General features: G+C 37.5%; 9 protein-coding genes, 1 long non-coding RNA gene, 1 other non-coding gene and 1 pseudogene across 19 annotated transcripts; 6 read left to right on the plus strand and 6 right to left on the minus strand.

The window, feature by feature from the left end:
* Positions 1-52: 52 nt before the first annotated feature.
* Positions 53-1,422, plus strand: LOC104740364 (uncharacterized). Of its 2 annotated transcripts, none has more exons than XM_010460928.3 (3): positions 53-157; positions 738-892; positions 993-1,422. In XM_010460928.3, exons 2-3 carry the CDS (start codon positions 745-747, stop codon positions 1,265-1,267), a joined length of 423 nt encoding a protein of 140 aa, XP_010459230.1. In that variant the 5' UTR covers positions 53-157; positions 738-744; the 3' UTR covers positions 1,268-1,422. The 2 variants fall into 2 exon arrangements, with proteins under 2 accessions (XP_010459230.1, XP_010459231.1); XM_010460929.3 differs by having other exon boundaries at positions 65-157; positions 735-892.
* A 152-nt stretch (positions 1,423-1,574) lies between these two features.
* Positions 1,575-2,317, minus strand: LOC104740365 (uncharacterized). Its single transcript, XR_760177.3, has 2 exons — positions 2,239-2,317; positions 1,575-1,954 (listed from the first exon to the last, which is right to left on the minus strand). It is a non-coding gene; the product is annotated as an uncharacterized LOC104740365 (long non-coding RNA).
* A 183-nt stretch (positions 2,318-2,500) lies between these two features.
* LOC147927914 (U2 spliceosomal RNA) lies at positions 2,501-2,696 on the plus strand. The gene has a single exon (XR_015581236.1). It is a non-coding gene; the product is annotated as a U2 spliceosomal RNA (small nuclear RNA).
* An 80-nt stretch (positions 2,697-2,776) lies between these two features.
* LOC104740366 (reticulon-like protein B23) lies at positions 2,777-4,463 on the plus strand. Its single transcript, XM_010460930.3, has 4 exons — positions 2,777-3,071; positions 3,559-3,700; positions 3,957-4,026; positions 4,227-4,463. The coding sequence occupies exons 1-4, from the start codon at positions 2,905-2,907 to the stop codon at positions 4,325-4,327; spliced, it is 480 nt and encodes a 159-aa protein (XP_010459232.1). The 5' UTR covers positions 2,777-2,904; the 3' UTR covers positions 4,328-4,463.
* A 259-nt stretch (positions 4,464-4,722) lies between these two features.
* LOC104740367 (putative pentatricopeptide repeat-containing protein At1g16830 pseudogene) lies at positions 4,723-6,832 on the plus strand (annotated as a pseudogene). The gene has a single exon (XR_015579586.1). The product of XR_015579586.1 is annotated as a putative pentatricopeptide repeat-containing protein At1g16830 pseudogene (transcript).
* A 358-nt stretch (positions 6,833-7,190) lies between these two features.
* On the minus strand, positions 7,191-8,908 carry LOC104740368 (uncharacterized). Of its 2 annotated transcripts, XR_760178.3 has the most exons (4): positions 7,985-8,539; positions 7,745-7,815; positions 7,538-7,644; positions 7,191-7,423 (listed from the first exon to the last, which is right to left on the minus strand). XR_760178.3 is itself a non-coding variant. In XM_010460934.3 (3 exons), exons 1-2 carry the CDS (start codon positions 8,394-8,396, stop codon positions 7,562-7,564), a joined length of 495 nt encoding a protein of 164 aa, XP_010459236.1. In that variant the 5' UTR covers positions 8,397-8,908; the 3' UTR covers positions 7,191-7,423; positions 7,538-7,561. The 2 variants fall into 2 exon arrangements, 1 of the variants encoding a protein (XP_010459236.1); XM_010460934.3 differs by lacking the exon at positions 7,745-7,815 and having other exon boundaries at positions 7,985-8,908.
* A 359-nt stretch (positions 8,909-9,267) lies between these two features.
* On the minus strand, positions 9,268-10,249 carry LOC104740369 (uncharacterized). Its single transcript, XM_010460935.3, has 2 exons — positions 9,832-10,249; positions 9,268-9,746 (listed from the first exon to the last, which is right to left on the minus strand). Exons 1-2 carry the CDS (start codon positions 10,077-10,079, stop codon positions 9,533-9,535), a joined length of 462 nt encoding a protein of 153 aa, XP_010459237.1. The 5' UTR covers positions 10,080-10,249; the 3' UTR covers positions 9,268-9,532.
* Positions 10,250-11,393: 1,144 nt separating this feature from the next.
* Positions 11,394-15,423, plus strand: LOC104740370 (protein SHOU4-like). The gene is made up of 5 exons (XM_010460936.3): positions 11,394-12,149; positions 12,975-13,914; positions 14,168-14,323; positions 14,422-14,633; positions 14,729-15,423. The coding sequence occupies exons 2-5, from the start codon at positions 13,051-13,053 to the stop codon at positions 14,919-14,921; spliced, it is 1,425 nt and encodes a 474-aa protein (XP_010459238.1). The 5' UTR covers positions 11,394-12,149; positions 12,975-13,050; the 3' UTR covers positions 14,922-15,423.
* Positions 15,424-15,495: 72 nt separating this feature from the next.
* Positions 15,496-18,123, minus strand: LOC104740371 (uncharacterized). Its single transcript, XM_010460937.3, has 7 exons — positions 17,489-18,123; positions 17,215-17,381; positions 16,811-17,022; positions 16,473-16,727; positions 16,284-16,370; positions 16,037-16,209; positions 15,496-15,867 (listed from the first exon to the last, which is right to left on the minus strand). The coding sequence occupies exons 1-7, from the start codon at positions 17,932-17,934 to the stop codon at positions 15,756-15,758; spliced, it is 1,452 nt and encodes a 483-aa protein (XP_010459239.1). The 5' UTR covers positions 17,935-18,123; the 3' UTR covers positions 15,496-15,755.
* Positions 18,124-18,676: 553 nt separating this feature from the next.
* LOC104740372 (ACT domain-containing protein ACR11) lies at positions 18,677-21,294 on the plus strand. Of its 6 annotated transcripts, none has more exons than XM_010460939.2 (11): positions 18,677-18,846; positions 19,004-19,157; positions 19,380-19,425; positions 19,520-19,648; positions 19,741-19,835; positions 19,975-20,059; positions 20,159-20,218; positions 20,496-20,551; positions 20,682-20,787; positions 20,911-20,979; positions 21,063-21,294. In XM_010460939.2, the coding sequence occupies exons 2-11, from the start codon at positions 19,006-19,008 to the stop codon at positions 21,123-21,125; spliced, it is 861 nt and encodes a 286-aa protein (XP_010459241.1). In that variant the 5' UTR covers positions 18,677-18,846; positions 19,004-19,005; the 3' UTR covers positions 21,126-21,294. The 6 variants fall into 6 exon arrangements, with proteins under 6 accessions (XP_010459241.1, XP_087339629.1, XP_087339630.1 ...); XM_087483503.1 differs by having other exon boundaries at positions 18,677-18,842; XM_087483504.1 differs by having other exon boundaries at positions 18,700-18,846; positions 19,523-19,648.
* Positions 21,295-21,379: 85 nt separating this feature from the next.
* Positions 21,380-23,681, minus strand: LOC104740374 (ubiquitin-conjugating enzyme E2 36). Its single transcript, XM_010460941.3, has 8 exons — positions 23,264-23,681; positions 23,001-23,028; positions 22,783-22,869; positions 22,443-22,501; positions 22,074-22,115; positions 21,887-21,960; positions 21,701-21,798; positions 21,380-21,609 (listed from the first exon to the last, which is right to left on the minus strand). Exons 1-8 carry the CDS (start codon positions 23,297-23,299, stop codon positions 21,572-21,574), a joined length of 462 nt encoding a protein of 153 aa, XP_010459243.1. The 5' UTR covers positions 23,300-23,681; the 3' UTR covers positions 21,380-21,571.
* A 253-nt stretch (positions 23,682-23,934) lies between these two features.
* Positions 23,935-27,415, minus strand: LOC104740375 (alpha-1,2-mannosyltransferase ALG9). The gene is made up of 10 exons (XM_010460942.3): positions 27,002-27,415; positions 26,472-26,559; positions 26,223-26,382; positions 25,790-26,007; positions 25,378-25,673; positions 25,127-25,238; positions 24,897-25,035; positions 24,535-24,731; positions 24,352-24,441; positions 23,935-24,256 (listed from the first exon to the last, which is right to left on the minus strand). The coding sequence occupies exons 1-10, from the start codon at positions 27,280-27,282 to the stop codon at positions 24,125-24,127; spliced, it is 1,713 nt and encodes a 570-aa protein (XP_010459244.1). The 5' UTR covers positions 27,283-27,415; the 3' UTR covers positions 23,935-24,124.
* Positions 27,416-27,562: the final 147 nt, after the last annotated feature.

Below are 27,562 nucleotides of genomic sequence, written 5' to 3' on the forward strand. Positions count from 1 at the left end.
ACAAACTGGGCCTATTGGGCTTTATATTAATTGAATGGAAAATTGTAAAAAAAAAAAAAAAAAAATCCTTTTTTCTGGTCTTTTTGTTTTATAAAAAAAAACTCGCCCTTCTCTGTCTCTCTCTCTCGCGTTCTGCAACATCTTCTTTCGATTTCAGGTAATTTGATTGGGTTAGGGTTTTCAGTTTTAGCTCAGTTACATGTTTTTGCTTCAATTATTGTTCTGTTATTGTTATTTATATGGAAACCTTGTAGAGTATGCTTTTCGGACTTCGGTGTTACGGATTCTCTGTTGATTTTTAGGGTATATACAACTATATAGATCTACTATGGCTCCTTCTGTGTCATGTAATGGCTCCTTACTTGTTTAATTGAAGGCCTAGGTCTAGGATCTCTGGGTAATTGATACACAGGGAAAGAAAGAGAGAAAAAAAAAAGGGTTTGGGATAAATTGAGCTCTCTCCGTTTGCTAGTTAAGTAGGTAGTTTTTGCTTATTAATGTCTTGAGAAGTCACCATTGTTCAAGCTTTCAGACTTGAAATTTCATTCTTGCCTTCCAATTTGTAAAAATCTATATTTATGTTTTTGTGGTATTTGTAATATTACTGTACAATGTGCCACAGTCTTTAGTCTGTTAACGAACCTCATCAATGAAATCAAAAGCTTCAAGTCTCATTCTTGGCTTTCCAATATGTAAATCTAAATTTGTGTTTTGTGGTTCTGTGTTGTAACTAGCAGCCAAGAGATGTCAGCATACGACAATGTTATTGGTGGGAAGCTGAAGCTAAAAGGGAAGGCTTTGGATGTGAAAGCAGGTGGGGTAAAGAAGAAGAAGAAACATAAGAAACAAGAAGAACAAGCTCTTAAAATTACTGACCATGATCTCATAGAAGGTAAAGACTCGACCACTTTCTTCTCATAACATGACTTTTTAATTGTTCCTTAACATTCATTGACTATGGAAAAATTGATATGTTGTTGTTTGGCTATTAGGAGAAAGCACAGAAGCACTGGGTAATTTGATCGAAAGAGAAGAAGAAGGTGAAGAAGCGGGCAGGATTGAGAGAGAGGATGTGAACTTGCAGCACGATGATGATGAACTCTTAACGCCTGCAGAAAGAAGGTACATAGAGCAGAAACAGAGATTGGATGTGCAGAAGCTAGCTAAGGAAGCCAACAAGTCTCACCGTAACAGGATTGAGGATTTCAATCAGTATCTGGCTAACATGAGTGAGCACTACGATATCCCCAAAGTCGGACCTGGTTAATATAAGATTTTCCTTGGCTTTGTTTTTACTCTGCTTCTCAATTTGGCATCGTTAAAATGTTGGTTGTCTGTTATGTTTATTCCTACAACATTTCAATTATGTAATCCCCACCTCTCTACTCTCTAATGCCAAAAGAACACATTTTCTTGCAAAAATGTCTTCTGCATTCCTCAATTTATAACATTTTCGTGAGAATTTTCAACCTTTTTGAACCACATGTCGTACGAAACTGATTTTTGTGGAAGACCAATCAACTATCTTGTGGACAAAAGTATAAACGATATTAAAGGACCAATAATGCAACTTAGAGAACAAATGGAATGATGATCCCTGAAGGGTATCATCTCTTATTAAGTGATGAAGGAAGACCTCAACAAATTAATGTTGTGCGGTAAACATAATACCAAATTTATTTGGCTGGAACTCCCAAGAACAATCTTTGTCAAGAGCTGGAACAGACGAACCCGCGAGAGATGTATACATCACCAGATAGTTTTGCAATAGTCTTCAAGTTCAAAGGCCTCTGTAAAGTTAACAGATTGATATCCAGCAACAGTGAGGAGCTAGAAAGAATCTCTAACTGGTAATGTTATTTCCAGTCCAAAATTTGAAGTTTCCAACTGAAGCCAACTTCCATCAAAGATATTTCCCAGTATTCTTGATCCAAGCTCTACTGTCTGATAGTGGCTGTAAACTCAAGCAGAAATACAAATTAGCTGCAATTGAACCATCTCAAAGACAACATAAAGACCACAAAACCTTGTGTGTTCTAAGAAAAATACCAAGATGCAAGTTCAGAGATCCTATGCCTAACAGACAACCATCTGAAATGTATCAAAATGAGATGATTGACTTTAAACAAGTTATACCAAAATAAGCAGATGAGAGCAAACTTTGGATTGTGGCCTTAATAATTTCACCAATTAAGTTATTTTACTAAGTACTAAGCAGTAACTCATACATAGCCGTACCAGCCATTGGCCATACCGTCGGCAACAACAAGAGAACCTGAAATCAACAGTACATTTGATAAATGAATGACAAGAGTTCGTAGAAGTTTTTTTTTGATTCTGAGAACTACATAGGCGGGTAATAATCTTGTACTCGCGTCCACATCCTACTCTCTCGTACCGTACACCATTAGTTTAGTTTTAAGTCCCACATCGGTGAATGAGGAAACTCTCGCTCTAACCCGAGTGGTATAAATAAAACGTCGGATCCAGCTCACAACTCATACCTTTCTCGGCCTTTTGGCTAAGATCAAGTGTAGTATCTGTTCTTATCAGTTTAATATCTGATATGTGGGCCATCGGTCCACACGATATTAACTCTATTTTTTAAGGGAGAAAGCCCGTTAAGATAGCTTGCTATCTGGGCTTTCACGAGTCGCCCATGCGTTGCACTACTGCACGGGCCTGGCTCATCCCACCAACATCAGTCTAAAATAATTCATGAATTTAAACTAAAAAATAATTTATAAAGAACTGAAAACCGACTTGAACCACAATTAATTGCAAAATTGGTGAATTTTCTCTTAACCAAACCGACCCCAATTTGAGAGTCAGAACCAAACCGAAAACTCGTCGCTGTTTCTTCAAGTGAAAGAAGCAAACGGTAAATTTGTGAGAGGAGAAGAGATGAGAGAAATGGGGAAGGCGATCGGATTGCTGATGAGCGGGACGCTAGTGTATTACCATTGCGTTAATCGGAACGCGACTCTTCTCCCACTCCTCTCTGACGTTCTCATTGTTCTCTTATCTTCCCTCGCCCTCCTCGGCCTTCTTTTCCGTCAACTCAATGTCTCGTAAGATCCCCCCCCCCCCCCCCCCCCCGCCCCCTAAAATTTGAGATTTTTCTGCCAAATTCTTATCGTTTCGAGTTTTGGGATTAATCATACGTCTCCAATTTTCCGGTTGAAGGTGAAAAATTGTGACATTGTTTGTTTGGCTGTATGATCTGTTCCAAGATCAAATTGAGTGTGCTTATGCTGTGTTTGATCTCACATAATCACTTGTTTGATTTGCTTTGCCTTTCAATATAACGAATTAGGGTACGAAGCTCAAGCTTATGTGTGAATGTATCAGCTTTTGATATTCATAACCATGAGCTTTGGGTTTTTTTTTACTGTGTCGTACTCATAAATTCTACAATTTTCATCCCTCTTATTTAATCGTATGTATAAGTTATCAACACGAAAAAGTCTAAATGATTTGATGATTTACAAAAAGACTCTCTTGTATTCTCAAAAGTAGAATAATTTACAAAGTAACAAATATATGTTTTGTGTGAAGAGTACCTGTGGATCCATTAGAGTGGCAAATATCACAGGACACAGCATGTAACATTGTTGCGCGCGTAGCTAATACCGTTGGAGCAGCTGAATCCGTTCTGCGGGTTGCAGCAACCGGACATGACAAGAGGCTATTTCTTAGGGCAAGTGCATTCTGTTTTTCTTCCTTGTTTACATTATTGAAGCCTAAAAGATGGTTAAAAGACCATTTACTAAGATTCCGCAGAAACCTGTCAGTTGTGATTTTACCCAATTTCCATACCGATGCAATACATTTCTCTGGTTTTATACTTAGTGGCAGAATTACAAACCTGTCATTTTGTTTTCTCTGGTTTTATACTCTGCATCAGAACTTTTGTTTTATACTTATGCTTTTACATCTGTATGCATGTCTCTCAGGTTGTGGTCTGTCTTTACTTCTTGGCAGCTCTAGGACGAATCATATCGGGTGTTACCATTGCCTATGCAGGTAAAAGCATAATGGTTTGCTCTTAACCATATTGTTAACTTAACGCTATCTTGTAGCATTTATAATGATAAACATAAAGATAATGTGGAATGATGCTTTCAATATTTATTTTTGATACTTTTCTTCTTCTTCTACTTCCGGTTATAAAATGTATCTGCAGATATTGTTCTTGACTCTGTTAATTCTTCTGTCTACAACAGGACTATGTTTGTTCTGTCTCTCCAGGCTTTTTCAGAGTTCTGATCGAAACTCTGAATTGAACCGAAGAAACCGAGAGATTTTGGAACGAGAAACACCTTGAGAGTTCTGATCTACAATCAAACTATCTGAACTTGTTCTCTTCTTATTTTTTTGTTTTCTTTTCACCACGCATGTTCATAGCTTTGGATAGTTGTAATAATTCTTGCAGTTCCTAATTGAATAAATATTTTTCCTAATTTATATCTATCAATTTTAACTAAAAGGAAAGAAAGTAACAAAGTTTTGCTGACAATTAAATGACTGTATGTCCTAAGCAAATGATACTATAACTTTTATAAATTCATCATGTTGTTGATGATGTGACTGTTCAGGAGATTCTCAAGCTGTAAGAAAAAAAATTCATTACTATAGCAAAATCTTAAACCGGACTCTACCAATTTCCATAAGAATCGAACCGGATCCGGTATAGTCATCTATTGGCTCCGCCGCAAGTTCGAGTGTTCCTCCTAAATCTTCTTCAGACCCAACCAAAACCCTTCCCCCGTCTCTTGCTTTCACTAATCTCGCCGGCGGTTTTTTTTCCTTTCAAAGTCGCAAACTTTGTCCTCGATCTCAATTGGGTTTCTCAGAAAAGTTCCCACTTTCCCGAGAAAAATTCGTTTCATGGTTAGGACCTTGGAGTCGCGGGTAAAATGCTATGGAGATGCAATTGGGTGAAGCAGAGGAAGAGAATCCTTAACACACTCAGTTTCTCTTCGATTCAAGATCATTTCACCACGAAGCCAAGTGAATACTCTCCAAGAATTGCTCCGAAGCCACCACTCACGCACGATAATGTGTATTCTTACTTACGAGAATCACCATCCGATCTCAAAACTTTGAATTACTTCTTCTGGTGCGCGAAGCAGAACAACTACTTCCACGATGATCGAGCATTTGATCACATGGTTAGTGTTGTTGAGAAACTAACTCGTCAATACAATAGCATTGATCGAGTCATAGAGGAACTGAAGCTATCTGGTTGTGAGATTAAGCCTCGTGTTTTCTTGTTACTGTTGGAGATCTTTTGGCGTGGTCATATCTATGATAAGGCTATCGAGGTTTACAATGGCATGAATGGTTTCGGTTATGTGCCCAACGCTCGTGCCATGAATATGATGATGGATGTTCATTTCAAACTCAATCTTCTTTATGGAGCTCTTGAAATTTTCGAAGGGATACGTTTTCGAAATTTCTTTAGTTTCGACATTGCGTTGTGTCATTTTTGCAGTAGAGAGTATTTAGTTATGGTTAAGATAGTTTTGAAGATGATGATTAGAGAAGGTTTTTATCCTAACGGTGAGAGGTTTGGCCAGATTATTAGACTGTGCTGTAGAAAAGGCTGCGTCGCTCAAGGGTTTCAAGTGGTTGGATTGATGATATATAGTGGAATCTCTGTTTCTGTTCATGTCTGGAACATGTTGGTTAGTGGTTGTTTTCGATCAGGAGAGCCGCAAAAGGCGGTTGATCTGTTCAATAAGATGATTCAGGTCGGTTGCTCTCTCAATCTCGTGACATATACTAGTCTGATCAAAGGGTTTATGGATTTCGGAATGGTTAACGAAGCGTTTAGTTTGCTAAGTATTGTGCAATCCCAAGGTTTAGCTCCAGATATTGTTCTTTGCAATATGATGATACAAACATTCACGAGACTCGGAAGATTCGAAGAAGCTCGTAACGTTTTCACCAGTTTGCAAAAAAGGAAACTTGTGGCGGATCAGTATACTTTTGCTTCAATACTGTCTAGTCTATCTTTGTCCAGGGAGTTCGATCTCGTTCCTAGGATCGCCAGCGGTATAGGAACAGATTTTGATCTGGTAACTGGAAACATACTCTTGAACTGTTTCAGCAAAGTTGGCCACAATCTGTACGCGTTGAAAGTACTCCGCAGCATGTCTAACAAGGACTTTGCCTTGGATTGTTATACATTTACTGGTTATCTTACTGCGCTTTGTCGAGGAGGAGCATCTCGTGAGGCTGTTAAGATGTATGAGATCATAATCCGGGAGAACAAATGTCTCGATGCTCATTTTCATACTGCGGTAATCGACAGTCTCATAGAGCTTGGTGAATACACTACCGCGATTCATTTGTTTAAACGTTGCATCTTGGAGAAGTATCCTTTAGATGTTGTGTCGTATACAGTAGCTATGAAGGGACTTGTGCGTGCGAATAGGATCGATGAAGCTTGGTCTTTGTTTCACGAGATGAAAGAAGATGGGGTTTCTCCGAATCGAAGGACTTACCGGACTCTTATCTCTGGTTTGTGCAAGGAGAAAGAGAATGAGAAAGTGAAAAAGATTTTACGGGAATGCATTGAGGAGGGAGTTGAGTTGGATCCTAATACTAAGTTTAAAGTTATTAGTCTATTGTCTCGATATCGCAGAGATTTCTCTGAGTTTAGATCTGTTTTTGAGAAATGGAGATCAGATTTCACAGAGAACGTGGATGTTTCTGATTCCGACGATAATTTAGCTGTTTCTGTTGGTTGAGTTGGAGGGATATGTATAATGTACAATTGGCTTGGCGCTGTAATTATACATTTTATAGGTTGTATCATCAAAAATGTGAGCACTAGTTTACAATTTATCACAAAATCAAGCTTCACTGCTTCTGCTCTCTACCAAACCCGTCTCCTATCCAATTCTTATTCCTTTCTAACGTGAGTTCCTTACCATCCATCAAAGTCTCGAATATTGGAACAGAAGAGGTTTTGCCTGAGCTGATTGATGTACGTACCATTTCTCATTTGTACAGGAACCAGAGAGAATACGCATAATAACAAAACGCAAGAGAAGGGGATGAATGAGAGAGACGAAATGGAAAATTAGATTGCAATTTCTTTTCGTCAAAGTATAAAAACCGTACCATGTTAGATTACCTCATATTTCTAATTAACATAAACAACTTGTTAATAACTGAGAGAGCAAGGAAAGAGAAATATATATACACACCAACTGTTGAAAAGGAACAGGTTACAAATTTAAAACAGAAGGAAATGCTACAAACCTACAACAAACTACTCTTTATTCAATTTTCCCACATTTCGGGATCAGATAGAGAAAGATGGTTCGTCTATATCGCATCTTTGCACTTGCTCTTGGACGTCTGAATTCATTGTCCCGGTGGCTCCTGCACTTGACAAATCTACAGATCCCTGAAAACACAACAAATCATAATACCTTAAAATATAATTTTGGAATACAGAAATGTGGTTTGATCATTCCATTATTAAGGTCATCATAACTTAAGTTTAGTTGAATCAACTCACCCAAACGAGAAGTGGGGTTATGTTTTACACTTCCTCGTCCTCGGAGTGAGACTCAGTAGTTGAAACTGTGTTGTCGGTCATGTTCTCCATCAACTTAGGTGTACCACCTAAATAAACCACCCCGAAGGAACAAAACAATAATGTTAATAATGAATGACCGACACCAAAATCGATTCACAGAACACACAGCTATCTATTAAAAAGAACCTGTTCCACCACATTCGCTACTCCCTAATGAATAATGATTCTCTAAATATAAATCACATCCCAATCAGAACCTGTAACAACAACATCGAGCAATAACTAGCTAACGATGATTAAAAAGCTTAAACATATTAAACACTCCAATCCCTAATCAAAAATTGGATTATCAACAAGCACTGATTAAAAAACCATGAAATCGCATTTTTCATCAAATCCAGATAGGTATGTAACAAATATAAGAACCTTTAAGGAAATAATCAGAGGAAGGCCATCCATGAGAAGAATTCGCAGATAAAGATCCTTCGTCGGTTAACGGATTCGCGAGCTTCACAACGAGCTGAGCGATTCCATTAGACTGGGTTCCAGATCCAGAAGGAGGCACCCAATACGAAGCACCGGGAACAAAAGGGAGCCAATCAGGAGCAGATCGGCGTACGAATATCCGGTGAACGGCGTCCTCTAGCTTCTGAATCAAAGGATCAGACGGCGATTGCGACGCCTCAGCGGTATCGATTTCGTACAGATCGACACGGCGACGGGAGGATTGTGATCGGGAAGAGACGAGGTGTGATGATGAAGGGAGGAGAGAGGACGATGCAGCGGCGGTGGCGAGACGGCCTTTAGAGAGAGAAAGAGATCGAGCCATCATCATCATCTAGAGAATAGGAAAGAGCGACGAACGAGATCGGGGTTTCGGTTTCAACGCTGTAATTAAGTTTTGGATAATGTTGAGACAAAGCTTTGTTTTTTCCCACCTTTTTATCGTAATTATTTTTTGTTTTATTTTACTTTTCAGCCGACTTAAAACTGAATTAGCTGTCGTTTTAAAGTACTACGGATTTACTAGGACGCCCATGGTTAGACTTTTTTAAATCCTAGGGGCGTTACATAGACTGATGTATGAACAAGATACGTATTATTGTTTAAACGTATGAATCTGGACCGAAATTTAAATTGTGTTTATCTTTGTTACCGTACCTCCAAACAACCAAGACTGTGAAAGATGTAAAAAAACCAAATACGTATGTATGTCTCTCATCACTATTTTAATCTCTTATTACAAGTAAAAAATTAAACAAATAAAAGGTGTATCTAAATTCTAACGTGATGGAAAATATCTATTTTTCAGCAACGAAGACTAGTTGAATCACCGTCATATATCACAATAATTGGTTGGTCTTATTGGTAGTACTGTATTATATTTCCAGCCTTTTAAAAATATTATATAGATATTTCTGGAACAGACATATATTTTTCGACCGTATTGGAATTTTCTTTTGTTAAAGTGTGTATTAGATATTTTGCGTCGATGGTCTTACGTAGAAGAACACTATTACTTTATAGCATACACGAGAGGGACTAATCCCTCCCTTTAACTTGTGGACAACCCATCCTTTTATAGTTACTAGGCTACGTTTCCTTCTAGGTTAATAATTAACCTTATAGGTTTTAGATATGGATTATGAGTTCTCGAATCCTCAATGCAAAAAACACATTCGTTAGATCCCAGTTTTGTTTCATCAAAATGTAGAATCTTTAAAATATTATTATATTCGTGAACAAATACGAAGAAGGATAAGTTCATGTGGATCTGGTCGTCGTATACAAGAGAAACCATGTGATGTGGTTATGCATACAAGAGAAACAAGCATACGCTGTGGAGTGTGGATCGGAGATATCATCCCCCAAAACTGCGTCGTTTAATACTCAATAGAACAAAACACACAAAACACACTGATTATTTTCATTAATAAAAGGGTCCCGTAACCTAAAGACGACAGGCGTATTAATTTATAGCTCTTCAGAACCCGTCGGGTGCGGCGTCGCTCCACCGGAAAAGCTCCTCTTCACTTTTTCTTTGACCGCTTCCGCCGAGTCGCTCACCACTTCCGCCGCTGATCTAGCAGCTTCCTCCACCGTCGCTTTACTATTCTCAAAGCTCCTCGTCGCCGCTTCTTTCATATTTTCACCGGCTCCCATCGGGGCATCATTCTTTCCTGTAAAGCTATACATATATATACAAGAAACGGTTCAAAACAAAGATTCTCCGAACCAAACGAAGAGTTGAGAGTAATTTATCTAGTACTTACTATGTGTTCGGAGGAAAGAAGTGGGACTGTCCACGATCCAAAGTCTCTCTGAGTTTGGCCCAGTAATTTTTACCAGTACTTCTAATCTTAGTTAGCCAGACCGTCGTCGTTTTATCTTCACTTGGCACCCCTCTCATATGAGAATCGACATCAGCCGAAACGTGTACTGATAATACGAAGAGGATGAAGAAGATAGATAATATGCATAGCAGGTGAAAACCTTTCCCATGCTTTACTATTTCAGCCATCTTTTGATGTTATTTTAGTTGTTTTTTTCTGTTTTTAAATTAATGCAGTAAGAGAAAGCTAAAGGATGAAACTCAAAACTTAAAGGGTTTGAGTTTGCCAAGTGAGTCGGCCATAAAGTCTTGGTAGGGACATACCACGCGTCCAACGGGTTAAGCACGCAACGACAAAACTACCGACGTGAATCGGTGAATGAGGTGGCCCATGGAACACTGAGACACGTGGTGTTTCACCACTTTCAGATTATTTCGTTTTTTCATTTTTGAACCGACCGGTTTATTTTAGTTGAGCTAACCGGTCTTCTCCGACCGTTTCGATTTATCATTTCGAAATTATGTCACGACAAAAGAAAAGCGTAAAACTCTAATTGGTTTGGTAGTCCAACGTAATGGCACGGCATTAGGTGATTAATCATGATTAACAATTATTAAATTCCCAAATTTGAAAAATCAAGAAGTGACTGATATTTTTATATTCTGTTATATAGTATACAACAGTGTCAAGTTGTGATTTTTAAAAATGTTAAAATGACGAGACCTATACACCTTTGGTTTTGATTTGATTAAGATAAAGTAAACTAAACAGTCCAAAGAGCATCAAGACAGGTAACCACGTTTGTGTGTTTATTATTTATAGATATTTTAATATGAAGGGCCTGACTCAAAATTGTTCTCTGGTTATTTCATTTTTAAGAAACATCTAGTTTATTTAGTATATATATAATGTTGTTTTCGTCTTGCTTCAATCATTATAAATGAGTAACATTATTAGCGACTACGTGTCTTTCGCGCGTCGAGGTTTTTCGCATTATGCATGCTAATGAATGAAACCACATGCTCTGCAAAAAGGAATCATAAATTTTGTGTATATATCTCTCTGATTAAAATAGTTGATGTAACCTAAGCTCTTATAGTCTTAGATGTTAAGTTTTCAAGATACAGATTAAATCATACTAAGAGTTATGATAGAGCTTGATTAACGGGGTAATAGATTGACTAACCAGTCGATGTGACCAATCATAATTACGAATTTTACTTTGCTTGAAAGAAAAGCTTTCAAATTCAATAGATTAACTTAACCCAATCGACCAAATAAAACAAACCAATAACACGTCTCTGCCTTGAGGAAAAGAAAACATCTCTTATCGTGTACCAAATATATGTGTGGGTGTATTTTCTTATTTTGGCCGACTTCAATTACCAAGGAGCAAAAATAAAGACATTTGACAAATCTAATCGCCCACATAAACATCAGACTGTATAAACACACTATCGAACAGAGTTTATAAATTATGTCTATGGAAAACAAATCGCCGTAAATGTAACAGTTCTTCTTGTATAATCCAACTTTTTTTTTTTGTGGTTTATTTACAGAAACAATTAAAAAGATTATTTTTCCTACGAGCAATTAAAAATGGATTAAAGGATGAGTTATTTTTAGATAGTTTTATTCCCATGATTTAGATGTATTATATTCCCTTGCTATAATAAAATCTATAAATATTGTAGATTTATAAACAGAAAGACCAACTAATTTATACAAAAAGGTTAGGTGGAAAGAAGCTTATTTACAAATGATTAAATCTTTCAAATGATGATAAAAATACGTTTTCGTAATGTCGATATTGAAAAAAACATTACATTATATTATTTGAATTTACATTTTTTTTTTTTTGTTTCTCTTCTAAAGAAAAAAAGTACACAGAGTGTTTCTTCTTCCTCTCTTCCTATCAGTTTGGTCGACAATTAAAAATTAAAAAAAAAAAAAAATCTTAGCCCTTTTAGAGAGAGAAAGAGAGAGAGAGAGAGAGACTGAGACAACTCATCAGTTGTTGCGGCAGAAATAGAGAGAAAGAGAGAGAGAGAGAGAGAGAGAGAGAGAGAGAGAGAGAGAGATCGAGATCCACACGACGGAGAGAAGAGCCGGTGATGGGATCTTGGCTTCCCCAGTATTGCTTCCGCTTCGTCTTCTACTGTCACTCTTACAACAATAAAATAGCAATTACTTCATCTTCCTGATAGCTTAGCTGCATTTTTTCTCCGGAAACTTACAACAATACTCCTACTACTCAGGTACCAATCAATCCCACCTCCTCCGTTTCTTGTCATTTTCCTAGATTCGATTCTTTCTTGGGGGATGATCGTGTTTTATCTTTTCATTTTTGGGGTTTATCCCTTTTTTTTCTTTTTTTTTTTTTTTTTTTTGCATTTTCACCTGATTCTAGTTTTAGGGCTATTTTCGGGGATTTGTTTGGGAAATGGCGATCTAGATTTCACACTTTTGTATACTATTTGATTTCTGGGTAATTTTACTTGAAATGGAAACTGTTTCGGAATCTGAGAGAACTCCTTTGTTTGGTGTGTGTGTGTATGGATACGGCGTTGAATTTTTCAAGTGATAAGTCCACCGATCTTTTTTTTGGGTAGTATTTGGAAATTTTCTATAATTTGGATTCTGAGCATTCGATTTATTTGTTGTTCTGCTGATTCTCTTGTTTTAGGAAACGTTTTTTTAGATTGCAACTAGTCACAATCCCTGGTTAATAATAATCGCCGCTGGTAGAAAGAAACTTAGAGATCTGAGCCTATACTTATAGTGGTCCATTTAAGAATACAAATGGCTGTTCTGCTTTCTGTGTAATAATAAAAACTCACTTCTGGCGGCTAGCTTGTTAGTTGTCGGCATAGGTCTCTGTCTTTGAAGCTTTTTGTTATTCCTGATTTGTGATATTTGCCCATTGTTTCATCCGTCACAATCTTAATCTGACGAGAGGACTTTTTCTTCATTTTTATAATGTTTGTTATCTCTATACATGTGAAGCAGTTATGCATTTGAGCCATCATTGCTCACTACTTCTTCCTCTGTTTCTTTTTTTCTTTTTGTTTTTTTTGCTGTAGGATTTGAAATTCTTACGTTAGAACAAAGTGTGGTGTTCAGAGTAGTTTGCTCTGGGTTTTCTTTCAAGTAACCAAAATGGGTTCGAGATACCCATCTCATCAGCTCAGCAATGGGCTATTTGTGTCTGGTCGCCCTGAGCAACCCAAAGAACGTCCTCCAACCATGAGCGCAGTAGCCATGCCTTACACGGGTGGCGATATCAAGAGATCAGGAGAATTGGGGAAGATGTTTGATATTCCAACAGATGGGACTAAGTCAAGGAAGTCTGGCCCCATAACTGGTGCTCCTTCAAGGTCTGGCTCATTTGCAGGAACTGCTCAATCTGGTCCAGGTGCTCCTATTGCCACTGGCCGTATGTCTGGCTCTTTAGCTTCTGCTGGTTCTGTTTCTATGAAGAAAACCAACTCTGGACCTTTATCTAAGCATGGAGAGCCTTTGAAGAAATCATCTGGACCGCAATCTGGTGGTGTAACACGGCAAAATTCCGGACCTATTCCTATTCTCCCAGCTACAGGTCTCATAACCTCTGGGCCTATTACATCAGGTCCTCTGAATTCATCTGGGGCACCCAGGAAGGTGTCTGGTCCTCTAGACTCTTCTGGTTTGATGAAGTCACATATGCCTTCTGTTGTCCACAACCAGGCGGTAACTACACTTGGTCCAGAAGATGACTTTTCCTGCTTGAAGAGCTTCCCAAAGCCTGTGCTGTGGTTGGTTGTTCTTATATTCGTAATGGGGTTCCTTGCCGGAGGCTTCATTCTTGGAGCAGTTCACAACCCAATTCTCCTCGTTGTTGTCGCCATCTTGTTCATAGTTGTTGCTGCGCTTTTTATTTGGAATATGTGTTGGGGGAGACGTGGTGTCACCGATTTCATTGCTCGTTATCCTGATGCTGATCTTAGAACCGCCAAAAATGGTCAATACGTGAAGGTCACTGGGGTAAGCATCCGCTCGCCAGTCCTACAATTGACTATTTTGTGGTTTATCTTTCTGTTGCTTGTCTACTTGCCAGAAATGTGACTTCGGTCTCTGATCATACAATAAATTATTTGGCTGCAATTGAGAGAAGGATATAGCTGTTTAGAATAGTGGAATAAAACATATTTGGATGGATAGAAAGCAGATATTGGAATGCATTTGTAATCTTGACTTGTTATGTTCATGACCTTGATTCTTGTTTTATGGTTTAAAGGTGGTTACTTGTGGTAATGTACCGCTTGAGTCATCCTTCCAAAGAGTTCCCAGATGTGTGTACACGTCGACATGTCTTTACGAGTATCGTGGATGGGGTTCAAAACCAGCCAATTCTTCCCATCGTCACTTCACATGGGGACTGCGATCATCAGAGGTTAGTTATTCCCCCAGTATCTCGTTTTCAGATAGGAAATGTTATATTATCTTCCTCAATGTCATCAAAGAACACTTCCTTGCTTTATTATGTGGCAGAGACATGTGGTGGACTTGTACATTTCTGATTTTCAATCTGGGCTCAGAGCCTTAGTCAAAACCGGAAACGGTGCAAAGGTAACACCTCTTGTAGATGATTCTGCTGTCATCGATTTTAAGCAAGGAAGCGAGCAATTGTCTCCCGAATTTGTTCGATGGTTAAACAAGAAGAATCTAACAAGCGATGATCGAATAATGCGGCTCAAAGAAGGGTACTGAACAAGCACTTCATTAACAACTCTTGCAGTAGTAAAAACTTAACAGTAATAAAAAAGCTTAGATCCTGATTCTTGGATTTCAATTTCAGGTATATAAAAGAAGGAAGCACAGTGAGTGTGATTGGAGTGGTGCAGAGAAACGATAATGTGTTAATGATAGTTCCCTCATCTGAGCCACTTGCAGCTGGTTGGCAATGGAGGAGATGTACATTCCCTACAAGTCTTGAAGGAATCGTATTGAGATGTGAAGACTCATCGAACGTCGATGCCATACCGGTTTGAGTCATCATCATCATCATCACCATCCGAGTTTGGGTTCATTAAATATTTTTTCATGAATCTGGAAAATGTGATCTTCCTGGTGGGTTCGTTTGTTGGTGGTTGTAGTGTTATTTTCTTTCTTTTTAATTCTCATTAATTTTTTTCTGTGTTCTCGGACTTATTACGGTTAGGATGGTGATGGTGATGGTGATGGTGATGGTGATGGTGATGGTGATGTTGATGGTGGAGGGTGTGGTTTCATTTTCTCAAGATGAGCTAATTGTTTTTTCTTCTTATTCTTCTTCTTCTTCACCATTTGGTTTGTATAGCTCTTCAAGTCAATTCTTTTTTCAATAGAACTTGTGTATTTTTCTCAAGGTGTTATGTTGTCTAAATCTTTCCTTTTGTGAAAACAAAACTTTTTGCTGTTCTTTCTAAACCCTATCTGTCCATGTCATGTTATATGCTATTTTTGTATTCCTAATCCACAGAATAAATAGGCAAACCAATTTTATTTTTTCCATTAAATAGTGAGTTCATATCTTTTCTTATATTTCCCCATTTCTACATGACTACATTGTTGTCAACTAATAAATGAGAGGCACTGACTTTATTAAAAAGAAATTTAGGTTCAAAAACCAGTGTTTTACAGACAACCAAAACCTAAAAACTACGAACGCAAACAACAGAAATCTTCCTTTAATTCAGAAAGGTCATTGAAACGAGTTTCTTTCCCAAACTAATTGGATAACTTAAAACACCGGCAAAGGCGACATTAATGTAATCAAAATCACAATCTATTTTTGTTTGTTTGTGTGTTTGCTTCTCAACGCAACAATGGGGGACTAACCAACGTCAACGCATGAAAGGGGCTAACCAACGCATCTCAGCTCCATTTCCATTTGCCAAATAGTATATCTTCTTCCAGTTTTCTTCTGTGAATACTTCACGCCGAACTAGTCTTTGCCTGAAACAATAGCAGATTCATGAAATCAATATTTACTTTAATACATCGCCTCAAGTAGATAAACTCCATGATGAACCAAAACTAAAAAGGGGGGTTTGATAAGTAGAGAGGACTACAGAGCTGAGTACTATCATCTCTTAAGACATCGAAATGGTTTCATGTAACTCACCTAAGATAGTAATAGCAGACAGCTTCTGCTTCTTCCAAAGAATAACGTGGGAAAGGCAGACGAGCATCAACTGGAACATCTGGCAAGTCTTTACGTAGTTTTCCCACTGCTGTTGAATGTGAAAATGCACCCACCATCATATCTTCATGCATCATGCTTCTGAAAGCATTCACCTGCCAAAAGAATTGAGTGAATTGGGGTTTTCTTTATTTCTCTGAATCAGATAGAATTTGGAAGAAAAATCCACCGTTGTAAGTTCTCTGGCATGTATAGGTCGGCAAGAACGTGGTGTTACAGGCTCCTCAAACTCACTGAATGTAAACCAACTGTTATACTGTAAGACGAGTCAAAACAAACAAAATTAACACTAGTGGCAAATGATGCAGCTTTAAAATAATATCATATGGTATCACAAAAGGGAAATCCGGGGACTAACTTGATCAATTGCAATCAACACAGGTACATCTTTTACGAGTGAGAGTTCTTTTCTAAGTCGCACGACAACATTAACAGATGCATGAGTGCTCTTAATCCCCATTTGCACAAGGTCATACAGAGTTGAATGCTCTGGAACTGGCATAGTATCTGCTCCTTTCAAGTATCCAACACCCGCACCCTCTCCAAGCACGATGGGATCATGAATTTTGCACCTTAACTCTCTTAAGCGGGATTCATTGAACTTGACAAAGTCCTACAGAAGTTAACTTTTAATTAAGAGATACTCCTAAACTAGGATGAATTCCATTGGCAAAGAGGAGTCATGTGAAATCTTGCCTTGAGAATACTCTCAGCTTGCAGAGGAGTGTCCCATAAACCTGAATGAGGATTCTTGTAGAAGTAACCTCCATGAGCCCAGTCACGTCCTTTCGGCGCATATAAAACTAGCCAGCCTTCATCACGTGCCCAATGAACAAGCATCGCCAAAGCAATACTCTTTCCACATTTAACAGGGCCATCCAAGACAATCTGTTTCTTAAGTTTGACACCTTTTACCCAAAAAGAGAAGCAATGATTAAAAAAAACTTAACGGCATTACAGATCCCAAATAAGGTCATATGACAAGCAAGACTAAGCCAACAGACTACATTGCTTACGTTTCTAAGGAGAAAATACAACCTGCTACTATACTTAAAGAAAACAACCTAACGGACAAAAAGGATCAACAAAAAAAGACTCACCTTTACCGTCACTTGGCCACATGGGAGGATCAGCAATGCGTCTGAAATTATCCCTAAGAGACAAGAAACTTTTTCTCACAAGCAAAGCAGGTCTCCATGATTCCTTAAACTCATCTTTAATCCCTGAAGCCAAACCCTCCGGCAGAACTGTTTCCAAAGCTGCCTCACTATAACATTTCCACATTATACATAAACATCAACACACACAATGATACATACAAAAAAAATTCTGAAAAATATTAACAGAAGAATATCAGATAGAATTTGAGATTACTCGAATTTGAAGTAGGAGCCGATATCCTTATGAGAAAGCTGCGATAGTGTAGTATCTTTGGGAGTAAAGAGAGGCCTTCCATTAGGACCTACATCTAGAGACGGGATCTTCTCATCATCAGCTAACCTTTTGGCTCGACCGGCTTCGAGGTCATCTCCACCGCCGGCTCCAAACTCTCCGTCCTCGGCTCCGGCTGCATTAGGATCGCCGCCGCCTTTAGGTTTGGATTTTTTGCCTTCAGCCTTCTTCGTCTTGGTGATTGAAGATTTCGTACTCTTGGAAGATGAAAAGCATCGATGATGCGCATGATCTAAACTCGGGACAAGTGTTCCCACGGCGGCGGCTGAGTTCGGCGCTGAGAAATGAGAAACGGTATCATTTAGAATCGAAGAACTCCGATTCAATTTTAGATTCCCGGCGGCGATTCTTACGAGGGGCCTCCACATTTCGCTGGCTTCGTCTCTCTCTCTCTCTCTCTCTCACTCACACACACACTCTCTCGTCACCGTCAAAGGTTTTAGGGAGGGATTTGGACGCAAATCTGACGACCAAAAGGAAAGAGGGGCTGAAGCAGCGAGCGAGCTAACTAAGTGGCAAACTTGTAATTTTTGACTTATTTTTTTACTTATGACTTTAAGCCCATTATTGAATGGGCCGACAGATATATAGCGTGTTTGAGATGAAAAGATTTGAGTCCATTTCCTGATATGATTACGTCACGTATCTATTTAACCTTCTCGTTTGTGTAATTTGTTTTCTTTTTGCCAGCTATAATTTATTTTTTTAATACATTTGATATAGAAATATCGTTAGTTTTTCTAATCAATAAACGAATATTTATTTTATTGATATCCGCCGATATATGTAGTATAAGGTATGAGATAACTATTTTGTAAAAATATCAAGTTATTTGTTTTAACTTTTTTAATCACGAGAAATAATTATATTATTTAATTTATGGTTTTGATCCCACGATTTTTTTTTCCAACTTTGTTATATATGTAGGTTTATAGTTAGGTAGCCAACTAGCAAAACAAGCATTTTCTTTTTTTTTTTTTAGGTCAAACTAATACTATAGTTTAAAAAAAACTTTAACGCCATCTAATTTTATTTAACTACGCGGTAAAGTAAGAGCCAATAGAGAATGTCACATCCGATAAAATTGGGGCCAATAGAATAACGAAATTTGTCGAATTGTCAAAAATGAATAAGCAAAAAAAAAAAAAAAAAGAAAGACCAAAGTTTTTTAATAAAGTGGGGAAGGAAAGAAAACAAAGGAAAAGGAAAGCAAGAGAAATGGCGATCTAACGTTGAAGATAATATAACAAGACAATTTGTGTGTGTGTGTGTGTGTGTGAGTAAGTGTGTGTCTCCGATATCCTTTTATTATCCTTTCATGGCGGATAACACGAGAACTGTCCAGAGGCTCTTCATCTTCTTCTTCACTACTACTCCTCTCTAACGTTTTCCTCTCTTTTTTTTTGTTTCCTTTCCTGAAATACTGGGATATATCAGCTATGGCTGCTGCTATGGCCTCTGCTTCTGGTTCTGCTCTTTGCTTCACTGATGCTTCTACCTCTCGAGCTCTCTGCTTTGCTCCCAGTCCTAGAAGATCAATTACGTTTGGCTTTGTTGATAAATCTCTTGTCAATCTCGATCAGCGATTAAGGTTTCTTTTTCAATTCAATCCATTGGTTATATATCTATCAAATCAAGTTTGTAATTACTACGACTTTGTTTCTGAAATCTAGTTGTATCTTTTGGATTGGGTTGAAGATGATCTTTGTTTCTCTCTGCTTTATTTGGGATATTTATGTGTTCTTCTTCTCTACTAATTCAATCAATTCTGTGTTATTCTTTTTTTTTTTTTTTTTTTTTTTTGTGTATTTAGATTATCCAATTTGAAGACCCGAGCATCAAATGCTACTGCTGTGGAGGTATATGGAAATGAATTTGGATTTACACAAGAAAGAGGACACTAATTAATAATAAATAGACTCTCAAGTTTGATTTTTGTTTTTCTTGATTCAGAAGAATGGAAGTGCGGCTGATTCTGATAAAGTACCAACTCCAGTTGTCATTATCGACCAAGATTCTGACCCTGATGCTACCGTTGTCGAAGTTACCTTTGGTGACCGTCTTGGTGCTCTTCTTGACACTGTAAAATGATGACTTGTTCTTTTAACTCCCTTTTTTTTCCTTTGCGAGTTTTTGATTGCTTCTTGATCTGATCAGTCTTTTATAATATCCAGATGAATGCGCTCAAGAACTTAGGCTTGAATGTCGTCAAGGCAAATGTTTACCTCGATTCTTCCGGAAAGCACAACAAGTTTGCCATTACTAAAGCGTATGTCTTTTCATACCATCTAAGAAGTTTTTTGAGTGATAAGAGTCGTTTAGATTGTTAATGTTGTTTACTTTTGACTTTGTAAGAGAGAGTTGACTTTGGAATTGAGTTTTGTGCTGACTCTATTGTTCTGAAACAGGGATAGTGGCAGAAAAGTAGAAGACCCTGAGTTGCTTGAGGCTATTCGTCTCACTGTCATAAACAATTTGCTTGAGTTTCATCCTGTAAGCTACTTGTGTCCTAATAATATCCTCTCTTTTTAAATTTCCTATGTTACATAGTTTCTCAACTCTTTAACATTGCTTCTCGATGATTTGGATCAGGAATCAAGTTCTCAATTAGCTATGGGAGCAGCTTTTGGTGTTCTTCCTCCAACTGAACCGGTAAACAAATCCTTAAAATGTGATGTTGTTTGTATATAACTTTATCATCTAACATTAACTGCTCTTCCTCTTCCCGGTCATGTACAGCTAAGATATAAGAATTAGAGATAACAAAGACTTAACTAATAATAATTAACAATTTTTGATTTGGCGGGTCAATGTAGAGGACAAGTATTAAAACTTCATTATAGTATTCACTTTTGATGAAGAAGGGAAGAAGCACGCAACTTCGAAGTTAGTCCCAAAACTTATTTTGATTGTTTGTGTTTATTGTCAGATCGATGTGGACATAGCAACACATATAAGCATTGAAGATGATGGACCAGACCGCAGGTTAAACAAAACCCATACCTTATCAACAACTCTATCACCATATCTTCATTTATCCATCGAAATGCATATATTTTTTTAGTACTACTATATGATTTTATCATTGATTCGTAACTATATGTTGAGGATGCAGTTTACTCTTCATAGAAACAGCGGATAGACCTGGACTATTAGTTGAGCTGGTGAAGATCATTTCAGATATCAGCGTGGCTGTCGAATCTGGAGAATTCGATACTGAGGTAATTAAGAATCTTAAGTTTAAACACTAGACCTTCTTACTATGTGTAAAGTTTAAACATACATATAATATTCCTCTCTTCTCTCATGTTGATGATTCTTATTGTTGTATGTGAAACAAATAGGGTTTGCTGGCTAAGGTAAAGTTCCATGTAAGCTACAAGAACAAAGCCCTAATCAAGCCTCTCCAGCAGGTAAAAGTTTACAAATCAGACTTTTCTCTTAATGAATGAGTCGAAATGATTTTACTGAAATGAAAGCAAATTTGGTTTTGTAGGTTCTTACTAATAGTATGAGGTACTTCTTGAGGCGTCCATCAACTGACGAGTCAAGTTTCTGATAATGCCATTTTTACAAACTCTGAAAATCTCATTCGTCTGTGACTACTTTTTTACCACTTTTTTGTTTGTTTCACATTTGACCAAAATAAACTGCTTCATTTAAAGTAGACATCTCATACACCTGTAATAGTAACATTCTCCATTATTCATCAAATTTACCTTCATCCACAACCTGTCAAATCTGATTATCTAGATTGCTTGAAGTAATATAGAGGATTTTTGTTTGACACAAGCAAAGATCAAGCCAAGCACATTTGAAGAAAGTTAGATTGCAAATACGGGCAAACAAGTCTTAAATTCCCCTAGTTATACAAATTCAGAGAGTACAAATCTTTTTCCCTGTTTTTTTTCAGAAAAAAGGATTCAGATAAAACCTTGAGATAGAGTTTCACCATATATAATGTTATTTAAATGACAATGATCTTTCTCCATTTGCAATCTTCATTCAAGCACCACTTGCGTAAAGACGAGTCCATTCCTTAGCTGCATGTGTTCACATTGATATGAGATTACCAGAATTAAAGAGGAGAGGACTATGTTTTGTTATATAACTTATTGAGTTTTAAGTTATCACCTGTTTCAACAGCTTCTGCTTCGTTACTTTTCCAATGCTTAGCTATGTTCTCAGACAGTGGATCATCTGGGTTGGGTGCACTTAGAAGAGCTTGAATACTATTTTACACGGCATGGGAAAACCATAATAAGTCAATAACTAATGTTAGTTGCAATAATAACTAATGTCTATAGAAAATATTGATACCTCAAGAGCACAGTTCGTATTTGTAGTGCAGGGCTCCACTTATCTTTCAGTATGTCAAGACAGATTCTTCCAAGCTATATATACATGATAAAAAGCAAACAAAAAATATTTCATAGGGATCAAAGACCATGTGTTTGGTTAATGATATTGCTATTAAGAGAAGAAAAGGAAAGATTTCACAACAGACCTTGTCGATGTTAGGATGGTATATCTTGGTGAGAAACCTAACCTGTGTTTCAAATAATATCATCAATAAGGCCCACAAACTTTTATATCAAATGTAAACACTACGGGTACCTTGTCTCATGCTAAACGTGAAAATATATTTGGAACCAGAATCATCAATCTAATAAAAAAAACCCATTTGGTATAAAATCCAAATATTAAGAGTTAAATAGAATCTTAAAACCAATCCTAAATAGCCATTTACATTTAACACGATGTGGGGGTACACTAATTCTACTCAACTAAACCCAGGAAATGTAATAAATGCAGCGAAAGGATCAGAAACGTGAAATGAAAACGGAAAAAACTCACAAAAGTTGAAGCAACTTACCTTGGGAGCTGCCATAGGATATTCTTCAGGCAAAAAGAGCTCCAACTTGAAAACTCCTCCTACGAAATTCGAAACCAAACAAAATGATTTGGTAAACATCAATTGATAGAAATATGATGCTAGTGAAACCAACTGTGTAAATATGAAATCAAAGGTAGCTTATAGACTAATCATTATTCATACCACCACAAATCCCAAACACCAGCAATCTATAAGATCAATAGAAACTCTAGTACCTAAACAGACATATTTGTTTGTATTAACAAAGATCAAGACCGTGACATTTCCATTAGCATGCAATCAAAAAAAGCACCTTAAGAGATTAAAACAAATTAAGTACCTTCATAAGGAGATTGAGTAGGACCAAGAATCATAACATTGAAGTAGCGCATATTTTCCTCTGATGGAGACGCACTTATCCCAGGAGCTGCCCAAAAAAAAAAAAGGTCGATCGAGTTTACATCCATTAAAATCCATAATTCCAGCTACCAAAACCAACTGATTCAGCTCAAATCGACTGTAAAACTAAAAATAGATGGAATGAATTGATGAACTTACCAGGTTCACTAAGTAAACGTTGAGTTTCCTATCAGATCGGAGAAAGAAAAAAAAAGAGTAAAAGTCAGATCACATAAGTTGCAGAAACGTAGATGGGAGATAAAAAAAAACTCAAACAAAGCTATCAAAATTCTTCGTAACCCAAATTATACTGAATTAGTAATAAGGCAAAGAGAGGTTCCTTCTTCTGATTTCGGATTTACAAATCCCCAAAAATGAAATCTAGGGATCGGAGGATTGAACAGAGGATCGGGAAAACGTACCTTGATGATTCTTCGGGGAAGATTACTATTGGCCATTATCTCGGGCTATCGGATTCGATCGATCACAGGAGGAGAAATTAGGGTTTTTGAGAGAGAGAGAGAGAACGAAGCTCAGCAAAGAAGGTGAGGTGATGATTAATCGAGTTACGCTTCGTTGTCTCTCGTTTCGTGCTCCCCTTTTGATGCTTTTAATTCTTCTTTTCTTTTTCTCTTTTCGGAAAATATTTTTTTTCTGATTAATATGTCTGACCAAAAGAAAAGAAAAGGAAACATCACATATGTAATTCATTTGTGAAAATCTAAATTCTAATTTATACTACTATTTTTTCTATAAGAATAGTAGTATGATACATATTCTTAAAAATCATTTCGGAAAATCCGTTTTCTTGTTAACATAACGACATGCACTGTTGAGCTCGGTTGGATGGTAACATAATGACGATATAAAACCTTTTTTAGTTCAATAATTTTTTTTAAGATAACCTTCGTTCGTCACTGCTTTTCATATCTGTTTTGTTCTTTTCGTGCCTTTTACTAATGCGTTGGTCGAACGCTAACTCAAGATGACAGAAATATCTAGTCCTCTCCATAGTCTTCTCGTTTTAATCTCTTTTTCTCAGTAGTCAAAATTGGAATCCGCAATACCAAAAGGTCAAATAAAAGATACAGACTTTGAAGAGCAACAAAATCTTTCATGTCCTTCCGACCGTTTGTACCTCAAAAGTTTACGACTACAACCGTGAACGTGAGAAAGCCGATACTAATCAGTTATATTAGTTCTTACATCTCGCTCAAAACTGGCCAATGAACTGAGTTAAAAGCTACAAACAAGTCTACAGAGTTTAAGGATTCGTGTTTTATTTATTTTGGGACTCTTCTAAGTGCGACGTATTTGCCAAACACATTTTTCTCCTGCCACATGTGCGGGATGAAAAACGATCTATACTTAGCTGGGGAAAGCTCTCTGTCCAAATAAGGTAACACCGCAATAGCCTGAAAAAAAGGGCATTAAAAACAAGTGGAGATGAGGTAAGTGAGATTAAAGATTTGATTTTGTTTCAGGAAATGGTTTATTTCTTATACGGTACCTCCCATGTAGATAAGTCGCTGCCTATATATTGATATGGTCTGCTAAGCTGCAACTCAATGAGGAATGTACATGTTTCGATGTTCTTTAACTGAAAACAAAAGATGGAGAAAATTAAGCGATGCTCGAGTTTATGATTCAAGAAGTTTGGAAGGGTTTCATTGTAAAAGAGTGCGAGTTTTACATATTGTTCTTCAGACGCTTGGTTCTTGTTGTTGAAGTATGGAGGTGACGCTGCAGTGCCTCCAAGTGTACTGTTAAATGGGAATGGAAGAAGACCACGGAATCCATCATCGATCCACCGTACTTCGCTAATGTAGTCAGGCACAAAAAACGATGATGGGTATCGATGCCATTCACTTCCCACACATAGAACAGAACCTGATTTACCAAGAACTCATCAGTGATCAGAAAACTTTTGACAAAAGGACTTCATTCCTCTTAGTCCGATGGCAAATTCCTATTCTTTGAAGTAAAAGTGAGATTTGGCCTTTCACTCGTATTTGCATCCTAACGATCAAGGAGTTCTGTTCCAAATAAATATACCTGGTCCTGCATCATCATGGTGCTCCAGTAGTTTGTAGACCTCTAAGGGAGCGGAATAGCCATTAATCAGAGCAAATGTGCGAGAATGTGAAGCACATAAGATAACACCAAGAATCACAGGTCGGAGATATTTGGTTATCTACATATTAAAAAAAAAATGTGACTATCGGACATTTCAATTTATGGAAAGGAATAAATCAGAGACAGATATATTGCAAGTTAGAACTTACTGTCACCAGAAAACTTTCACGTGAGCTATACTTTTCCCGGAAAAGTTCAGGGATGTTCTCGATAACAGCAGAAGCAGAGACACATATAAGAGGGTATATAGGATACAGGAACCTGCAGCAATCAATTGAAAATCAAAAACATTGTTTGTTGGATACCGTGATTTAAGTATCATAAAATCAGATTCATCAAGATCTAGAAGCCACCAAATAACTGCTCCAAGAACTACAAGATGAAAGATAAAGAAAGTCACCTTTCTTCTTTGTGGGACTGAAGTGACATGAACGCCAGCCAAATATACATCGGCGAAATCACAACTAACAGGCCATGGTCATACTTTTTTCTGATAACAGGATATATTGCGACAAACAATATTGCCAAGATGAAACAGAAGTTGAAGTTGTTGAATCCATTTCTTATATAAAATAACGGTCCTTCAGTTCCATAGAGATGGCTCTCTCCACCCCCTAACACATTGTATATCAAGAGATTCAAAACCGACGATGTCCACCTCTTGTAATAATAGTAATCCACAAGTACTGAGAGTCCCTAGAAAGTATTAAGAAAAGTACCTTTCAGTTCCAGATGCAAATGAAAGTCAGCAACATGCAATAATTCCCATACAATCCACACAGACAAAGCGCCTAAGATTGGTGTAAACTTACTAGGATAAAAAAAGAGGTGACAGCGCCAGAGATAAATGCTTGTTTGAATCTCTTAACCAGAGAGTAAATAACGACAGGTAAAAATGCCAAGATAGAAAATGGCCAGCCAAGAAGCACCCCGACCACCGAAACTGCAACAGCCATGGCATACTTCTCGAAAAGTAGTAAACCAGATGAGAGGCTAATGGCGTACATGGAAAATGAACTGGGGAGGAAACCTATCCAATTTAGGGAAAGATGAATTAGTAAGAAACCAGAACATAATGCCAAGTTCGCACCAAGGCAGAAGAAAAATGTCATCGGAATAACTTCTACAAGCATTTGAAACTAAAAAATCTATCAGATGCAAGAACACCTTGGAAAAGTCTATATAAGCAAAGCAATATGAGAGCTTAAGAAAGATTAAAAAACCAACATTAAACAAAACACTCACTGGTGCTAGCAAAGAAGCAACCACTGGTTAAGCAAAGCATCGCAACTGCATATGTAGCAATACGTTTCCCGTACTTTCTGGAGAGCGCAACAACCAGGACAGTGTCTGAAACTGCAGAAACCAGTCCGAGGAAGAGTCTTACTGCATAGAAGACTCTAACCTACCCAAAATGGTAGATAAAAATTGGATAAGAGATATGCAGTTATATATACGAATTAGAATGTACATCAGTAAGTTTGCATTGCTTACCTTCTCATCACCAAACCACCAAGAAGCAGGCCGCCCAGCCAGTTCATGAAATAGAATGTACAAGTAGGATCGAAGAGCAAAGTTGGAACTGTAAACAAACAAAAAAATAACAGTAATTATTAAGTTTGATAACTCAAAATTTGAACATGATTATATTTGTTTTCATATAAAAACTCAAGTTACAATCATATTGATGATACACAGAAAATAAATTCAAATTTTATTAGATGGAGGACAAGCATCAGATAGTAAAATAGCGATTGAAGTTATCTGAACTCAAAGCATCAGATACTAATAAGCAAGGAGAACCTAGCCACACTTGTTTTCTCTTCGAGAAAGCAGGATACGATACACTCTAAATACAAAGCTCGATAAACGATTCCATCGAAATCAAATTTCACATTTCAGATTTCAAATTCGAACTAACTTGAAGCAGCTATTACTGATACATACACATAGAACAACAGCTCAAGTAATACGTGAATGCGCATTATAGAACAACAGATAAGAGCAGCGCAAAAAAAGCAAACCTGTATTCCCAGGTCTGAAATCCCGACTTGTAGAGAAGATAATGGAGAGGCTCCCAGTAATTGAACACTTCATCGCAGTCATGAATGATGTTAGAAGTCGCGCTCATGTAGCGAAGATAACATAGCGCTATAAACGGCAAGAACCACCGGAGACCAGGATCCTCCGCATCGCCGCCGTTAGATCGGCTGGGCTTATCGGTCTTCGAGTAAGACTTGGTAGAAGAAGAAGAAGATGAATCAGAGAGAAGTGGACGCCTCTGCCGCGTCGTCGTTAGATCCATCGAGAGCTTTGGTGAACAATGGAGATTGCAGAACGAAGTTAGCTCTTCTTTCCCTTCTCGACGAAGCAAGCAATGAAAAAAGGATTAGTGACAAAGTTAAAAGTATCTTAGCGAATCAGAGGGTCAGTGTGGTACATTTTAGATTTTAGATTTTAGATTTTAGATAAAAAAGAAGGCTTTTTGATGGGCTTAAGTTGTTCATTTAATGGGCTTCTTAAAGCCCGTTATGTTTTCACCTTTTCTACTACACGCCTAAAAAGACTACCACACTAGAAATAGA

Source organism: Camelina sativa, chromosome 14, assembly GCF_030686135.1.
Source record: "Camelina sativa cultivar CO46 ecotype springtype chromosome 14, ASM3068613v1".
Taxonomy (NCBI): domain Eukaryota; kingdom Viridiplantae; phylum Streptophyta; class Magnoliopsida; order Brassicales; family Brassicaceae; genus Camelina; species Camelina sativa.

What these genes read in the sequence shown, in the direction of transcription:
- LOC104740366 (XM_010460930.3), top strand. Translation starts at nt 2,905, where the DNA reads ATGAGAGAAATGGGGAAGGCGATCGGATTGCTGATGAGCGGGACGCTA. An exon ending in TTCCGTCAACTCAATGTCTC is followed by an intron (nt 3,072 to 3,558) that starts GTAAGATCCCCC and finishes TTTTGTGTGAAG; the next exon opens with AGTACCTGTGGATCCATTAG. An exon ending in ACAAGAGGCTATTTCTTAGG is followed by an intron (nt 3,701 to 3,956) that starts GCAAGTGCATTC and finishes CATGTCTCTCAG; the next exon opens with GTTGTGGTCTGTCTTTACTT.
- LOC104740371 (XM_010460937.3), bottom strand. Translation starts at nt 17,934, where the DNA reads ATGTGGAGGCCCCTCGTAAGAATCGCCGCCGGGAATCTAAAATTGAAT. An exon ending in GTGGCCAAGTGACGGTAAAG is followed by an intron (nt 17,023 to 17,214) that starts GTGAGTCTTTTT and finishes TTTGGGTAAAAG; the next exon opens with GTGTCAAACTTAAGAAACAG. An exon ending in GTCTGCTATTACTATCTTAG is followed by an intron (nt 15,868 to 16,036) that starts GTGAGTTACATG and finishes CTATTGTTTCAG; the next exon opens with GCAAAGACTAGTTCGGCGTG.
- LOC104740369 (XM_010460935.3), bottom strand. Translation starts at nt 10,079, where the DNA reads ATGGCTGAAATAGTAAAGCATGGGAAAGGTTTTCACCTGCTATGCATA. An exon ending in TTCTTTCCTCCGAACACATA is followed by an intron (nt 9,747 to 9,831) that starts GTAAGTACTAGA and finishes ATATATGTATAG; the next exon opens with CTTTACAGGAAAGAATGATG.
- LOC104740372 (XM_010460939.2), top strand. Translation starts at nt 19,006, where the DNA reads ATGGCTGCTGCTATGGCCTCTGCTTCTGGTTCTGCTCTTTGCTTCACT. An exon ending in TTGGTGCTCTTCTTGACACT is followed by an intron (nt 19,649 to 19,740) that starts GTAAAATGATGA and finishes TATAATATCCAG; the next exon opens with ATGAATGCGCTCAAGAACTT. An exon ending in AAGTTTGCCATTACTAAAGC is followed by an intron (nt 19,836 to 19,974) that starts GTATGTCTTTTC and finishes GTTCTGAAACAG; the next exon opens with GGATAGTGGCAGAAAAGTAG.
- LOC104740375 (XM_010460942.3), bottom strand. Translation starts at nt 27,282, where the DNA reads ATGGATCTAACGACGACGCGGCAGAGGCGTCCACTTCTCTCTGATTCA. An exon ending in GGTGGTTTGGTGATGAGAAG is followed by an intron (nt 26,383 to 26,471) that starts GTAAGCAATGCA and finishes CATTTTGGGTAG; the next exon opens with GTTAGAGTCTTCTATGCAGT. An exon ending in CAGTCCCACAAAGAAGAAAG is followed by an intron (nt 25,239 to 25,377) that starts GTGACTTTCTTT and finishes TGATTGCTGCAG; the next exon opens with GTTCCTGTATCCTATATACC.
- LOC104740364 (XM_010460928.3), top strand. Translation starts at nt 745, where the DNA reads ATGTCAGCATACGACAATGTTATTGGTGGGAAGCTGAAGCTAAAAGGG. An exon ending in TGACCATGATCTCATAGAAG is followed by an intron (nt 893 to 992) that starts GTAAAGACTCGA and finishes TTTGGCTATTAG; the next exon opens with GAGAAAGCACAGAAGCACTG.
- LOC104740370 (XM_010460936.3), top strand. Translation starts at nt 13,051, where the DNA reads ATGGGTTCGAGATACCCATCTCATCAGCTCAGCAATGGGCTATTTGTG. An exon ending in GGGGACTGCGATCATCAGAG is followed by an intron (nt 14,324 to 14,421) that starts GTTAGTTATTCC and finishes ATTATGTGGCAG; the next exon opens with AGACATGTGGTGGACTTGTA. An exon ending in ATAATGCGGCTCAAAGAAGG is followed by an intron (nt 14,634 to 14,728) that starts GTACTGAACAAG and finishes TTTCAATTTCAG; the next exon opens with GTATATAAAAGAAGGAAGCA.
- LOC104740374 (XM_010460941.3), bottom strand. Translation starts at nt 23,299, where the DNA reads ATGGCCAATAGTAATCTTCCCCGAAGAATCATCAAG. An exon ending in ACGTTTACTTAGTGAACCTG is followed by an intron (nt 22,870 to 23,000) that starts GTAAGTTCATCA and finishes TTTTTTGGGCAG; the next exon opens with CTCCTGGGATAAGTGCGTCT. An exon ending in ACCATCCTAACATCGACAAG is followed by an intron (nt 21,961 to 22,073) that starts GTCTGTTGTGAA and finishes ATGTATATATAG; the next exon opens with CTTGGAAGAATCTGTCTTGA.
- LOC104740368 (XM_010460934.3), bottom strand. Translation starts at nt 8,396, where the DNA reads ATGATGATGATGGCTCGATCTCTTTCTCTCTCTAAAGGCCGTCTCGCC. An exon ending in CTCTGATTATTTCCTTAAAG is followed by an intron (nt 7,645 to 7,984) that starts GTTCTTATATTT and finishes TGGTTTATTTAG; the next exon opens with GTGGTACACCTAAGTTGATG.